The sequence below is a fragment of the Danio aesculapii genome, chromosome 8 (assembly GCF_903798145.1).
Source record: "Danio aesculapii chromosome 8, fDanAes4.1, whole genome shotgun sequence".
Classification (NCBI taxonomy): Eukaryota; Metazoa; Chordata; class Actinopteri; order Cypriniformes; family Danionidae; genus Danio; species Danio aesculapii.
Genome location: NC_079442.1, coordinates 37309569 through 37324721, shown reverse-complemented (window position 1 = coordinate 37324721; position 15153 = coordinate 37309569). Strand labels below are relative to the sequence as shown.

The 15153-nt window shown below is 36.9% G+C and overlaps 1 protein-coding gene across 4 annotated transcripts in view; it reads left to right on the top strand.

Moving 5' to 3' along the window:
* The first annotated feature begins 12477 nt into the window (after positions 1 to 12477).
* The window catches only part of elavl4 (ELAV like neuron-specific RNA binding protein 4), a 111138-nt gene continuing 108462 nt past the window's right edge, over positions 12478 to 15153 (top strand). For 2 of the 4 annotated variants that reach the window (XM_056463886.1, XM_056463884.1), the window contains exon 1: positions 13610 to 13711. In XM_056463886.1, the coding sequence (XP_056319861.1) occupies positions 13652 to 13711 (60 nt within the window). In that variant the 5' untranslated portion in view covers positions 13610 to 13651. Of the gene's footprint in view, positions 13014 to 13609; positions 13712 to 15153 lie in introns of those variants that run through there. The other 2 variants (XM_056463890.1, XM_056463887.1) reach the window with 2 other exon arrangements.

Here is a 15153-nt window from a genome sequence, read left to right as displayed (position 1 = left end):
AAAGGTAATACGTTATGGAGCATATGTGAGTCCATATATTTTTATTATGATACTTTTAGTACATGTATGTATATTTTTATTATTATTAAATTTTTTTATCATGTTTCATTTTATTTGACTTAATTTTTTCACCACTGCAAGGTGTACTGTTTTGATAGAAGTATTCAAGCATATTTTTTTTTTACCATTTTGTATCAGTCACATTTTAATTTGAACAATATGTTGGGTTTAACTTTTAAACATCCATAGCTTTTCTTAAATAAAAAATTAATAATAATTATAATAATATGTGAAATAATAAACAGTCTGATGACTAATGAACTACAATCTGTTCAGTGTGTCCTTCCCAAACCTTGTGTTTCAGGTGAAATATGGCAAAAGCTATCAGTTCCATTAGATTTGAAATAGGTATAGGAATGTGCATCAGCTTTCTATTACTCAAGATTACAATCCAAGAACAATATCATCTCAAATATAAGACCAATGTATATTTTCAATTTATTTTCATGGTCCTTTATACCATTTGAATCTGGTCATGACTCAGGTTTGAGAGAGTGGTTACATAAACCGCTTAGACTAGTTTTAAAAAAAAATGTCATCCATTTTGTTTTGTTTCAACTGACCATAACTTTTTAATACCAGATACAAAATAGTTGCTCTCTCTAATAAGAAAGCAAGACCTATTACCCTCTGTGTTACTAGCTGTCTGTCTGCTAGCTGATTAAAATAGCCAATCATCTAATTCCACACTCTATAGTGAAGCAAACATTCAGTGGTTACTTCAAGAAAGCCATTTTATAATTTATAACAAAAACTGTTTTGGCCTTATGTCAATAAAAAACAGTTTTCCTGTTGTGTGAAGTCTGAAAACGAAAGCTTTTGAAAATTATCCCTCATTTTTAATCACGTGACAGTCATGTGACTCACTCAGCTTAAAGCAAGATGGCTGACAATGAACACCATGGCTGTTTCTCAATTCCAAGAACGCAGAGAACGGACTTCTTGAGAAGACCGGTCTTGCTAGGTCACCTCAGAAGAATGAACTCAGGTGACCAGGAGAACAGAGAACACGTCCTGTGAGAAATGAGATGCTGCATTCTTCCTGATGGTCACATGACTTTCACGCGTTTTTTAATGGAAAATTATTTAAACATTACATCATTCAAACAACGATTTGTTTTTCTCCTTTTCACAATATACACTATGCATAAAGACCTTACAAATATACGTTGCACAATATAAATAAAACATTTTAATATGAATATCAGCCAACAAACACCCTTAATGTGTTTATGCCTTTATAAGATCATAGTAGCGTAATGTTCATCGTTTAATTTAGGGAAACTCCTGAGGTGAATAAGTTATATCTCTGAACTTAAATAATAAATCTATATAAAATGCTGCGCTTCCCACCTCCAGTCGCAATGACTTCTGGGACTTCTTGAGCGAGTTCTGTGCTCAAGTCTGTATCCATGCGTCCTTGATATCAAGAATACATTGGAAGAAGTTTCACGCGTCCTCCGTTCTTGCAGTCTTGAGTATTGGAGCTGAACTTTGTCTGTTGATGATGACTTTACACGAGAACATGAGGATGCAAGATCGCTGAAGAACACATATTGAGAAACCCATGTTCTTAGCTCCAACTTGCCTCAGCATACCTACACGAATGTTTTTAGAAAGCCTAGAAGCCCTCCAGAACCGAGTTTGGACACCGCTGATGTAAACATAGATGTCAGTTTGCATACACTGCAAAAATGGCTTTTCTTGCATAGATTTTTTTGTCTTGTTTCTAGTCCAAATATCTAAATATTCTTAAATCAAGAAGTATTTTCTAAACAAGGAAAACATATTGTTATGCGAAATAATAAGCCTAAATTAAGTGAGTTTTCCCTTAAAACAAGCTAAATATTCTGCCAAAGGGATAAGCTAAATAATTTTGTTTTTTGTTTTGACATAAGATTATTTTTCTTACCCAGATGGAAGATTATTTTGCTTGTTTTAAGGAAAAACTCACTTCATTTTGTCATATTTCTGAAAACAAGCAGTGGTATGAAGTAACAAATTACAAATAGTCAAATTACTGTTATTGAGTAGTTTTTCTCAGGAATTTTAATTTACTAAGTAGTGTTAAAAATATGTACTTTTACTTTTCCTTGAGTACATTTAAGTGCTGTATCTGTGCTTTTACTCCACTATTTTTCTCCAAACTGTTGTCACTACTCTATTGTTTCTTTATGAGGAGTAGCTGAGTACAAAAATCAGTCCTGTGATTCCTGTCCAATCAAATCAAACAAAGAAAGTAAATCGCATCATACTGAACAACCTCAAGACGGGCGATTTATAAATGCAGCAAACCTTTTGGAAGCATTAAAAATGTCCAAGAAGATGTCTAAAATCATCACACTCAGTGACCCAGACATTGTTTAGATGCATATCACTGATAAGAAAATGAAAGATGTCGACTATATGATGACTGAAATTGCCAAACAGCCTCAAACAATCACTAAATGGAACTAATGAAGGAAGGAAGGACCAAATGAATGAAGGAATCAAGGAAGGACTGAACAAACAAAGGAACTAAAAATGACTGGACTAATGAATAAATGAACAAAGAACCAAATGATGGAAGGAACAAAAGAATGAAGTAACGAATGGAGGGAGGGACAAACACATCAACTTTTCCACAGTGTATTTCTCACTACTCTAGAGTACTTTTAAAATGGCTACTTTTTACCCATACTTTACCCATTACCCATACTAAAATGAATTGCTAAAAAATTGTCCGTAGTGTATTTGTGTGAATGAGAGTGTATGGGTGTTTCCTAGTGATGGGTTGCAGCTGGAAGGGCATCCGCTTCGTAAAACATGTGTTGGATAAATTGGCGGTTCATTCTGCTGTGTTTATGTCTATGGTGCCGATTTGGATTAGACAACTTGTTTTTGGACGGTAGGAGGCAATCGGGGAACCCAAGGGAAACCCATGTGAGCACGAGGAGAACATGTAAACACAGAAACGTCGACTGGCTTGGTAAGGACTAGAACCAGTGATGTTCTTGCTGTGAGGCAACAGTGCTAACCACTGGGCCACCATGCCAGCCTGTCAAGGAAAAGGTTGGAGTGGGGGTGGAAGGGGGATTCTTCAAAATGAAGATGGCTGCTGTTATATGGAACTTATAAAGGTGCTTAAAATACCTTAGAAGGGTATTTATAATGGCTTAGGAATCGTCTGACTGGTGAATCATAAATTGAATGATGCAAGACTAGATGCAAGCAATCATGAGCACGTGATCCTCTCGATATTAGTTTAGAAATAAACTTAAAGATTTTTAGATATTTGGACTAGAAACAAGACAACAACTGAAGTTTTTTTTTTTTTTTTTTTTGCATTGTATATTTCAGATTGTGTTATTCAGAAGATAAAAAAATAGTGTTTTCAAAAACCTGAGTAAAAATGAGCTACATTGAAAATTATTGAAAACACTTTTACAAAAAAATTAGAAATCTTATCTGTTTTCATGGCCTCAGAGTTAATTGTACTTAATCTAAGCTACAAACCAGCTGCAAGTTAAAATAAATGTTTATTACAAAGGCTACATTAGATGCAAATGTTTTTTTTACCACAGAAATATTACTGTGTCATCAAGGCGACATTCAGATTCACGATGAAGTGGCAGTCATTTTATGGTTTGGCGTTGGATATTTTAAATGACCACATACACTATAAGATTTCAATTGCTCTGACCTTCACAGTGATTAGGATATAGTGATGCTCGCTTTCGAATTTGAATTCACTCTCTGGAGCCTCAATAATAAAAAAAAAACACTTAACATTATGGCCTTATGTAAATATGAAAAAAAGGAGAAAATATTATACCTGATATTACATTGAACCTAATATCTCTTTTTCATATATTGTGGGGACAGAGATAGCCGTCATCAGTCGTCCCTTCAAGTGTTTCATATTTTAAAATTGCAATGTTCTTCGCAACCGACATTGGCTGTCTCTCAATATAGATTGATTAAAGTGTATGGATTCCAGGACAATTGGAGCATAGCCTGTGCCATCAACCACAATCAAATCCGACCTCATTCATTTTCCATTAATAGTGCAGCTTTCTGATTAGCCTGCAAATGAACAACCATATGACTTGCGTTTCAGGAGGACATAGGCATAGAGACCCTCAGACACTAATTTTCAGGTTATGAGTGGAGCGGCGAGTGTCAGAAGCGGATGAAGAGAACGGGGGTCATCTTTAATAAGACAAAATTGGCAATGATTTTCTTTTTTTTCCCTGCGATCATATTTGACGGCAAACTACAACCAGCAGGGCAGTCAGGGTAGTGTGATTGTTTTTAAATAATGAGGAATTGTGCAGCATGGCACACCCTTCAAACTGAAAATTGAAAAGCTGTCCTTCATGGTGTGTCATTCCCTAACATCTCCAATTATCTGGCTCCATGCCTCCCTGTTTATTTATTGAGACTGTCAATTCGTATTATGAATACGGGCAACAAAAATATAGATCGTTCAACATGATCCCCTCCTTGTTTTTATTTCTTGTGCTTTTTATGTCTGCATATCTATGAACACCATACAAACACCAGACACATAGATACAGTTAAAGTCAGAATTATTAGTCCTCCTGAACTATTAGCCCCCCTGTATATTTTTTCCTCAATTTCTGTTTAACGTAGAGATTTTTTTCAACACATTTCTAAACGTAATAGTTTTAATAACTCATTTCTGATAACTGATTTATTTTATCTTGATGACAGTACATAATGTTTTACTACATATATCTCAAGATATTCAGCTTAAAGGGACATTTAAAAGCTTAACTATGGTAGGGTTTGTTCTGTAGACCAGAGATGGCCAAAGAAGGGCCCACAGGCCAAAGTTGGCCCATTGTAACCTTTGATTTGGCCCACTATCCCATCTTATAGGGGATTGAGGGGTGATGAGAGGGGTTGGGGTGCTTTATTGCGGAGCCACAAAAAAAAAGCAAACTGAATTTTAATGTTGTAGTTAAATAAATCTGAGATTGTAAAATGTCACTCGACAAATAGAGGACTCTCCAGAAGACCTTGGCAAGCAAATCAAGGCGAAAAACTAGTGTAACTCCATTCTGTTATAAATTTCATCGTTTTTGGTTTTACTGTAATAAGTTAATTTTAAAATGTGTGTTTATATATATATATATATATATATATATATATATATATATATATATATATATATATATATATATATATATATATATATATTTATACACACACACAGTTGAAGTCTGAATTATTACCCTCCCTTAATTATTAGCCCCCTTGTTTATTACTCATTTCTATACATAACAGTTTTAATAACTCATTTCTAATAACTGAGTTTGGTTTTGGCCCTTCATAAAAGTTTGGGCACCCCTGCTGTAGACACAAAAAATGCTTAAGGGGGCTAATAATATTGACCTTAAAATAGTTTTAAAAAAATTAAAAACTGCTTTTATTCTAGCCTAAATAAAACAAATAAGACTTTCTCCAGAAGACAAAATATTATAGGAAATACTGTGAAAGATTTTTAACTCCTTACTCTGAAAAATAAATTCACAGGAGGGCTAATAATTTTGAATTCAACTGTATGTGAACAAGACAGGACCAAAAAAAATGTTGTAAGGAAACCAGAATCACAGCAGATATTTCTATGACAATTATGACGTGCCAGCAAAAGCAGAATTTCTTCTCCACGCACTGGTCCTGTCGTGCGGTCTGCCAAGTGAACAGATGATTTAATGAACCCATCAATCATACAATACAAAAGCGTAGTACAGTCCACTTCTTGATCCTCTGATTTTTTAATTGGTTCCCACGAGACACAATGTTTTTCCACATCAAAATAAGTTTTACCCCACCATTATAACCGACTCCGCTGCTAACAATCATGCGAGACGAGTGTGACGCCAACGACGGTAGGGTGGATTGAGCAAAACACTGGAGTTGAGAATTTCTATTTTGGCAGGAGCCATTTCAAGCAAACGATATACAAGAAGAGTCGACTTGAGTGTTTTTGAGCACATTTCCAACATGGCCAACATGTTTCTGGTGGTGTACAGGGAAACCCTTTTTAGACGGACCATGTTGGGACTCCACGCATGAGTCCCTTGCAGTGAATGGCAGGTCATCTGCATGGAACAGACAGCACACAGGAGAAGCGGCAGGCTCTGAACAGGCTTTATGAAGACACATAGAGTCACTATGGAGACAGCAATCAGAATCCTCTTGGGATCCTGGTGGACAGAAGAGGGAGAATGAGAGGCAGATGACTCGAAAATCAAGCGGCAGACTCTATGATTCAAGTGACAGCCCATCCCAGTGCATGAGCACGTATGAACACAGTCTCCTGAACACTTTCTAACCAGGTCTGTAGCACAGGATAAAATCTGATAAGGCCTAAAGTACTTGGTGAATAGAAAATGCTGTAACAGCAACAATGCAATTACAGCGAAAGAAAACATTGCTTTTTTAACATGATCCCTTAGTAGTATGCAACACACTGGGTGGACTCTTAACAAAAACTGCCTTTAATATAACCCCGAATCAGAAAAGGTTGGGACAGTATGGAAAACTTAAATAAAAAAATGAAAGTAGTGATTTCCAAATTTACTTTGACTTGTATTTCATAGCAGACAATACGAACACAACATATTTAATGTTTTGTTTGGTCATCTTCATTTCATTTGTAAATATACATCCTTTACTGTCATTCAGACCTGCAACATATTCCAAAAAAAAGTAGTGACAGGAGCAAATTAGGGCTAGCAATTAGGTAAAATGGTTAAATAATGATGTCTTTTTAAAGACGTGACGTCAACAGGTGATTGTAATTTTCCGCTTGTTAAGTGTGATGTCACACGAAGCGGCTTCCGGGTCCAAGCACCATATCAAACTGTATGGGGACACTCAACAAATGGTAATAATAAATGTTTACAAAGCGATGCAATTGTTTCGAAAATCACGATCGCAATATAGACAGTCTTATTCAAAATTTTGGGCACCCCTCTGTGGCTGCTTAACCTCTTAAGGCCCAAGGTGTTTTTTACATGCATTTTTTATTTCTCTTTGCTATTTGGGCTTATTGGAAGCTAATTAGAATACAAATCTAAGTATCATCTTTTGATATGATGTACTTTTAGAGAAAAATTATGTCCATATATGTGGACTTGTGGTCCGTATTTACATAAAACACTTTTTCCTTAAATTTTTTATTGCAAATATAACATAGAATTTTTTTTAAACTTACTTTGACTATCAGAGAGTAAAAACTATTTTTTCCCATTTTGGACAGTTAAAAATAGGGTTTGGGACAGTTCATATGCTGCAAAATAGCCACTCAAGCCCTAGGAGGATAATAATGTGCTCTTTCTTTATGAGAAAAGATTCCTTTCAGTTTCTAGAGAAAGCTAGATAATGTCATGTTTTTTAGACAGAAATGCGTAGTGCAGTATATTGAAATGCGTGAAAATAAATTGAAACTGAAAAATAGGCTATGCAAAAGTTTGGGCACCCTCTCTTTTGTGTAGATTTCAAAACCTGTAGTCAATGCTGATTGATTACAACACAAAATTGACTGAGTGACTCAGTTAACCTGAACAATCCTAACATAGGTGCAACCAATCATGAAAAAGGATATTTAAGATAGCTGATTGCTAGTTGTGCTTCTCTTTATTGTGAACCTGAAAGTAGCAACATGGGAACGTCAAAGGGACTTCCTAATGATCTAAAAACTAATACATCAACATAAATTAGAAGGATGCAAAAAGCTATCACAAAGGGTTAAAGTCTTTCCACAGTCAGAAACATAGTAAGAAAATGGAAGGCCACAGGAACAGATCTGATGAAGGAAAGATGTGCTGGAACAAGAAAATTATCTGAAAGGCGAAGAATGTTGATTTGAAAGGCCAGCAGGCTATGGCTTGCAATTATGAAATTATGAAAATGATCAGGGGTGTGTGTGTATATATATATATATATATATATATATATATATATATATATATATATATCCAGGCCTAATATCCGACGGCCAGAAAGTATATGTGTATATATGTATATGTGTATATATATATATATATATATATATATATATATATATATATATATATATATATATATATATATATATATATATATATACATATACATAAATATTTATATATATCCAGGCCTAATATCCGACGGCCAGAAAGTGATTAATTATTTATAAATTGTTAAAATATTAGTGTCTAAGACGCAGCAAGTCCAGTGACTGTTGTGTACACCATGATTTTATATAAAATTCACTTTAATGTGTGATATGACTAAAACGTGGTCATAAATAAATATTTTCTCAATTCAAATGAGTAGCGGTAACAGTATTGCATATGTCACCGATACGTCACGACTTAACAAGCGGATTATTTGGTACTAAAGCAGGATACAAGAAAGGTCTAGTCCTTTAGGAGCAAAGATAGGCCGAGGATCGCCAGTTTGCCAACAAATACATGAGAAAATTATTGAAATGTTTAAAAACAATGTTCCCCAAAGATAGGAAGACATTTGGATATTTGACCTTCAACAGTGCATAACATAATTAAAAGATTCGAGGAATCTAGAGGAAATAAACATTCACGATTCTCACAATAGATGAATTGCATTACATTCTATCAAAGACTATAGAATACACAAGATATGTCACAAAGAGAAAAAAGTGTAAGGGTCAATATGGCGAATTAAGCCCCGCCTACTAGTACAGGAGCCAATTATAGATCGATATAGACTGACGTTTCTCCGGGGGAAAAGCTCGAACCAGATATGTGCTTTTACAACACTTTTTGTGGTCAGCAAACACACTAAAATCTTAACGAATACTTGCTTCACAGACATAAGAAATATATCCACATAAAGCTTGAAACCTGTACTTTTAAATGAACCAACATTTGAAAAAAAAAATTTTATTTTGTAATCTGTATGAAACAAAAGCAAGGTACAGTCCGTCCTGTCAAATACACATCACATGACAGCAACTACTCAAACGCTAACAAACTTGTAAATAAAGAGTCGCTGTCATTTCTGAAGGAGATTCACTGTCAAGACCAAATTGTTAATTACTTCTGAAGACCAGCGCAATCTGATGATCATAATCTGTATAGGATAATAAATATAGAATAATAATGTGTGATACGGCCATAAATGAAGTTGGTGTCATGATCTCTTTATTTTCTAGTGCGCATGCGCATCAGCTCTGGCAACCTGAAAATATGCAGATTTATCTTGCTTCGAACTTTTATAATCAAACCTTATGAGACGAATGTTGTTTAATTTTATTGTTGATTCCGAATTTGTAATGTAATAGTAAGCTTGGCTAACAGTTTTGAGGAATTTAATGTTTCCCCATTCCGACAGAATGCCCAAGAATACTACCTGAGAGGCGTTTCATAGATGGCCGCCGAGTGAAAAGACTTGCCTTAAAGGGACTTTGATTCTATTCAACTTTTTTTTTTATCTTTTGAAATGTTACAGATAAAGGAAATTTTTGCTAACTATTTTTGCGAATGTTATAATCCACAAGTAATTTTAGAACCAGGCATATTGTCCATTACTTCATACATACAAAGGCATTTACAGCGCCTCCTGAACACACCTTCTGTTCTTAAAATCTGATAAGCCCCACAGAACTTGTTAATGAAGAGAAAATTCAGTAACTGCAATAACGCAATTACAGCGCGCCTGAGAAAGCATAACTTTTTTCACATGATCCCTTAGTAGCACACAACACACTGGGTGGATTCTTAACTTCATAAGATTTGCCTATAATAATATTATTCTAAATAGATTAAACATTAGGAGTTACAAAGCTGCCACCGTGGAGGTCCAAACTGTTCTATAATAACATAAAACAAATGTGATACATTTTTAAAAAATGCCTCATGCATACAAACACAAATCCTTGATGACATAAAAAAAATGGTAGCATTCTCTCTTTCTCCATCTCCCTTTTTTCAGTTGGCTTTAGTCCACCCCAACAGATGGGTCAGTGTCAATAGGCTGCTATTAACTGGACACACGCCTCTCATGGGGCCTGGAGACCAGATCATACTGTACCATACGCAGTTTTCAAAAAGAAGAAAGAAAGAAACAGCTCATTTTCCTGCAGTCACAACCACTTTCAGCTAACCTCCGCTTTTCACACTCACTAGAAACAAAACAGGCTGAAAATGACTTATTCTTGCTTGCTTTGTTATTCTGAGAGAGAAACATATGGTTTGTGGTTCGTATTGTACCTGAGTTTTTCGCTGCATCCATTGGCATAAAGATGATGATTAGGCTTTGCCATAAATGATATTATATTTAATGTGAAACAAATGATAGGTAATTGTCTAACACAAAACAACATAATGAATCATAATTTCATCCACTAAACATTTTAAATGAAACATCTTGTTAAAGACTAATTTAGTATGCACGTAGGAGATGATTTTTAAGTAAGATTGCAGCGCTATGTGGTCATTGGCTGATGGGAATACATCTGCGAGGCTATGACTAAATCAATGAATAACCATGACCTCACGATTGCTCATACCGCTTGAAGTTTGCTCATATAAAATTAATATAAAGGATCGTAAAAAGAGACATTTTAAAACATTAATCAAGAATCGCAGTCACTAAAACCTATCATTAATAGAAAAATCAGTTAAAACAACTATTATGAATTATTTAAATCTGATTTGATTACTGTAACTGTAAAGCAAAAAAAGGCTAAACAGCAAATAACAAATATTGAATAAGAGTCAAGTTGTATAATATTCTATGCCATCCTCAAATCAAATTAAGAGCTTTTTTGTTGACGTTTAATTATTGAGCGGACAGGTCATTAATCTCCGGGTATCAATTGCAACGTAACAAAAATCAGCATTCATATTTCCCTCTAAAGATTATTGCATTATAATCTTTCAAACTTGAAATTGTTGAAACAATAAATGACAAAATAGTTGGTCACGCTTTACAAATAAGGTTTCAATAGTAATGTCAGTTAATGTATTTACTAATAATGAACAATTCTTGTACATATAGTTAAACATTAAAAATTAAAATCTAAATTCATGCTTGTTTACATTAGTTGTTCTCCCTGTGTTTGCATGGGTTTCCTCTGGGTTCTCCGGTTTTCCCCACAAGTCCAAAGACATGTGGTATATAGTAGGTAAATTGGGTAAACTAAATTGGTTGTAGTGTATGTGTGTGAATGGGTGTTTCCAGTGATGGGTTGCAGCTGGAAGTGCATCCGCTGCGTAAAACATATGCTGGATAAGTTGGCGGTTTATTCCGCTGTGGTGACCCCAGATTAATAAAGCGACTAAGCCGAAAAGAAAATGAACGAATGAATTGATAATGTTAACATGAACTAACAATGAGCTATTTAATTTCTATTAACTAACATCGTCAAAGATGAATACATATTGTAATAAATGTACTGTTCGTTGCTTGTTTGTGTTAGTAAATACATTAACTACCATTAATACAACCGTATACAACCAAATATTCTAGCAAATTCCACAGGCAATTTTTAAGATCAGACTCCTTCATTTATATACAACAGTTCTAAAAGCCATTTATACCAAACCACATGTGAAAATGTATAAACTGTACTATATTATACCACTAAATGTATAAACATCATTGCCTCAAACACATTTTGAAACCAAGTGACAAATGTATCTAGACCTTTCAAAATGAACCAAGGTCATGTCACATTATCACTTAAAAGCATCGTTCACAAGCTATGTACATTTTGTTAACATTCAGTGGAATCTTTCATTAAGATAAATACCACTTGGTTTGATATTTCATTACATAATGTAGTGGCATTTATATACACTGACTTGATACATAAGAGTCTAAACGCATTTTGGGGCAACTGCAGCTTGAAAATCGAATTCACCAATATCTTTCTCTGCTGCCATTTCACAGAAAGAGGCATGGCCATTTCGCAAACATGCTCTGGTAACATCTCAGGAGGGGTTTTCTCCGGCTAGGTGCCACTGGTTAAAGTTTTCCTAATGCTATTGGTCTATAAATCAGCCCTGTTCTCTGCCATACATCAAATGCGGCGGTTGCAAAGCGATGGAGGAGCAAGGGGGAGCCAGCGGAGAGTAGAACGGAGGTGTGCGGGTGCCAAAGCGATCATGTGTTCCCCGCAAGCAGCAGGAGGAGAGCCGTGAAGCCAAACAGAGAGGAAAAGATGAGCCAGGAAAGGCAGATGTGCCTGTGTCATGTCTGTTATGAACAGTCTTCCCACCTTGTGGTAACACTGTGAACTGTAACTGCAGGAGAGCGTGATCGAGAAATAGAGAGAGGGAGCTAGTGGAGGGTGGGGTGGGGGTAAAGAGAGATAGAGAGAGAGAGGGAGTGATTGTGAGGAAGGGAGGGAGCAAGGAAGGAGAGAGAAAGAGAAAGGGTTGAGGGATGGAGAGAGAGAGAGAGGAGTTTAAACTAAGAGCTATGTTTTGGGACGAACTAATCTGCTAGAGAGCAGTGTGAGGATCGGAACGCATTGTGCGAGCGAGTGTGTGGAGGACAGATAAGGGAAGAAGCCCGGCAGACCGACTGCTTGTTTTAATGTGCTGACTCTGGGGAGCTAAAAAAAAAAAAAAATTGACTCTTCAGTCGTGCGGCGTGAGCCAGGGCACAAGCGCCACATTTAACAAGAGGTGCACCAGAAAATACGGGCGCAAGAGAGGAGAGAATACATCCAGCCAGACAGCACTTATAGAGGATTTCTCCTTCCTTTTCTTCTTTTTTTTAATCTGTTCATTTTTCTTTCTTTTTTTATTTCTCGGGACTGATTCCCATTTCCAGTAAAGAAAAAGGAGCCGTAGAGCCAGGAGAACGCCAAAAAGAAAGCCCCGCAACAAAGCGACAAGAAACGAAACACCACCAACAAGATGTTTGAAATCAGCCGAACACTGAACGCTGCTTTGTTGAGCAATGAGGTAAAGGAATTGGATTTTCTTCTTCTTCGTCTGTCACCTCACTTCTCTAAGTGTGTGTTCATTATTGTTGTGCGTAACGTTTCTATGTTTGATCATGCTTTTAAATGTGGCAGGTCTAAATGAATGTGCAGGGATTGAGCATTTAGGTCCAGTTAAACGGCTGCTAGCTGAAGGCAGAACCTCTTTGCTCTCCGGGCGTACTGTAATGGATGAGAGACTAGACTCGCTCTCTCTCTCCCTCTCCCACGCACAATCATTTCATTTTCTCATTTACTCAAAGCAAGATAGCTGTAACTGCTGAGCTTGCTTGATGACTTGCCCATCTGGGGCTTGCACTGACTGTGTGCGTGTCTGTTTGTGTGTGTGTGTGTGTGTGTGTGTGTGTGCAGGGTAAATGTGAACGTAAGCACACGGCTCTTTATCACTGTGGCAGTCCAGTTTTCTCTTTTCCTTCCGCCACTTGCTTTTTCTTTAGCCTGTATATTTGGTTACCACCTTGGCTAGCATTCTGTTCTTCTCCTCTTCTCTTCTTTTCTCCTCTTCCCTGTAAACGCGCACCTCGCGAGCAGTGTCTGAAGATGATGGTAAGGTGTTCACAGAACTCGGCAGCAGCCCAGGCGGAAGGCTCCTTCCCAGGCATGGGCTCGCTGCTTTTCCCCCGAGATCCATCCAGCCAACTGGGGGCCAGGGCACTGGGGGTAAGAGGATAGACTGATGAACGAGAAAAAATAGATGGCACAGTAGAATAAGAACACTAACTTCAAATGTGTGCAACCCTAAGGCTTGAATTAGCCGATGTTTTCATGCCTCATTGTGTGACGATACGGCCGCCCACTCTGACTAGATCTTTCTATCAGTTAGCCAGAGAGAAATAGAAAGTGAGACAGATTGCGAGAGAAAAAGCAGCTTGTGTAAGTGTATTGTTTGTGTATTCCTGCTCAGAATGTGTTTGTGCCGCGGTGTACTGATGCCTGAAATTGAAAGTGCGCCGCATGTGTATGTGAGTGCGTATGCTTTAAGTCATTTGAGCATAGTGCGTTTAGATGGCTAAAGGACAGATTTTTTGTACGTACGTTTTGTTTCGGGCGTCATTTGGAATTTTAAACAACTTTCTGAATGTGTGGTGCTGTGCAAAACATGTGCCTGGATATTAATACACAGTCAGTTACAAGACTATCTCAAGTTAAACAATATACCAGTGGCTCTGCTGTGTTCCTTCTCTAATTTGTAGCACATCAAAAATGAAACTTTAGTTTTATTTCTCCACTGATAGGTGGCCTTACTTGCAGATAAATAGCTGGCTAAGGCTTTTCCTGATTATAATGAATGTGTTTTCACTAAAGTCTGGAGCTGTGATACTGGGTATTCATCCTTATGTTCTCATTCAGTCATTTCTGATCTTCTACTACAGTCTTGGGGGGGGAAGAGAGATGGCTGTATGGGAAAGCCCTGGCTGGCTGGTGCTGTAAGCGCCGGTCGGTTAAGAATAAATCCCTGACTTGGTGCATTAAATCGACACGAAACTGTGGGTGTCTAATCTGTGATGGGCTCTCGTTCCTCGTCTCCACAAAACAGGATCAGCCTGCCTGCCTGGAGCCGCACCACATTCTCACACAAATCAGACTCATACTGACAGCACTGGAGCTCCTCTGCCAGTGCACAAACACACACAAGTACACACACTGCGATCGCATGCAGCTGGATGGTTATAGGCAGAGAGAGCAGATTTTTAAACCCTTCTTTGCAACCTTTCTGAGGTGTGTGTGTGTACACACTTGCCTTAAAATCCTCCGCAGCTCAGGGATTTGAAACATTTTGAATATTCATCCTGGTGATTCTCCAGCTCTAAGAAGACAGAGAAAAGAAACAAGGCATGTAAAGTCACAAGCACAAACGTTGTCATATGAACTACAAGCAAATCTGGAAAATCACTGTCACCTAGAAAATTTGTCACTATTTAGAAAAAACGTATGCAAATTTTCACATTTAATTTAGATTAGTAGCAGGGATATGTATGCGTTACTAGTCATTGGAAATCGTGTGACTGCTTGAAGTCTAATACTGGATTTTTCACATTAGTGAACACCTTTTATCGAAGATAAAGATGTCTGGTGAGAAACTGAGCTACTCTTGGTTGCTC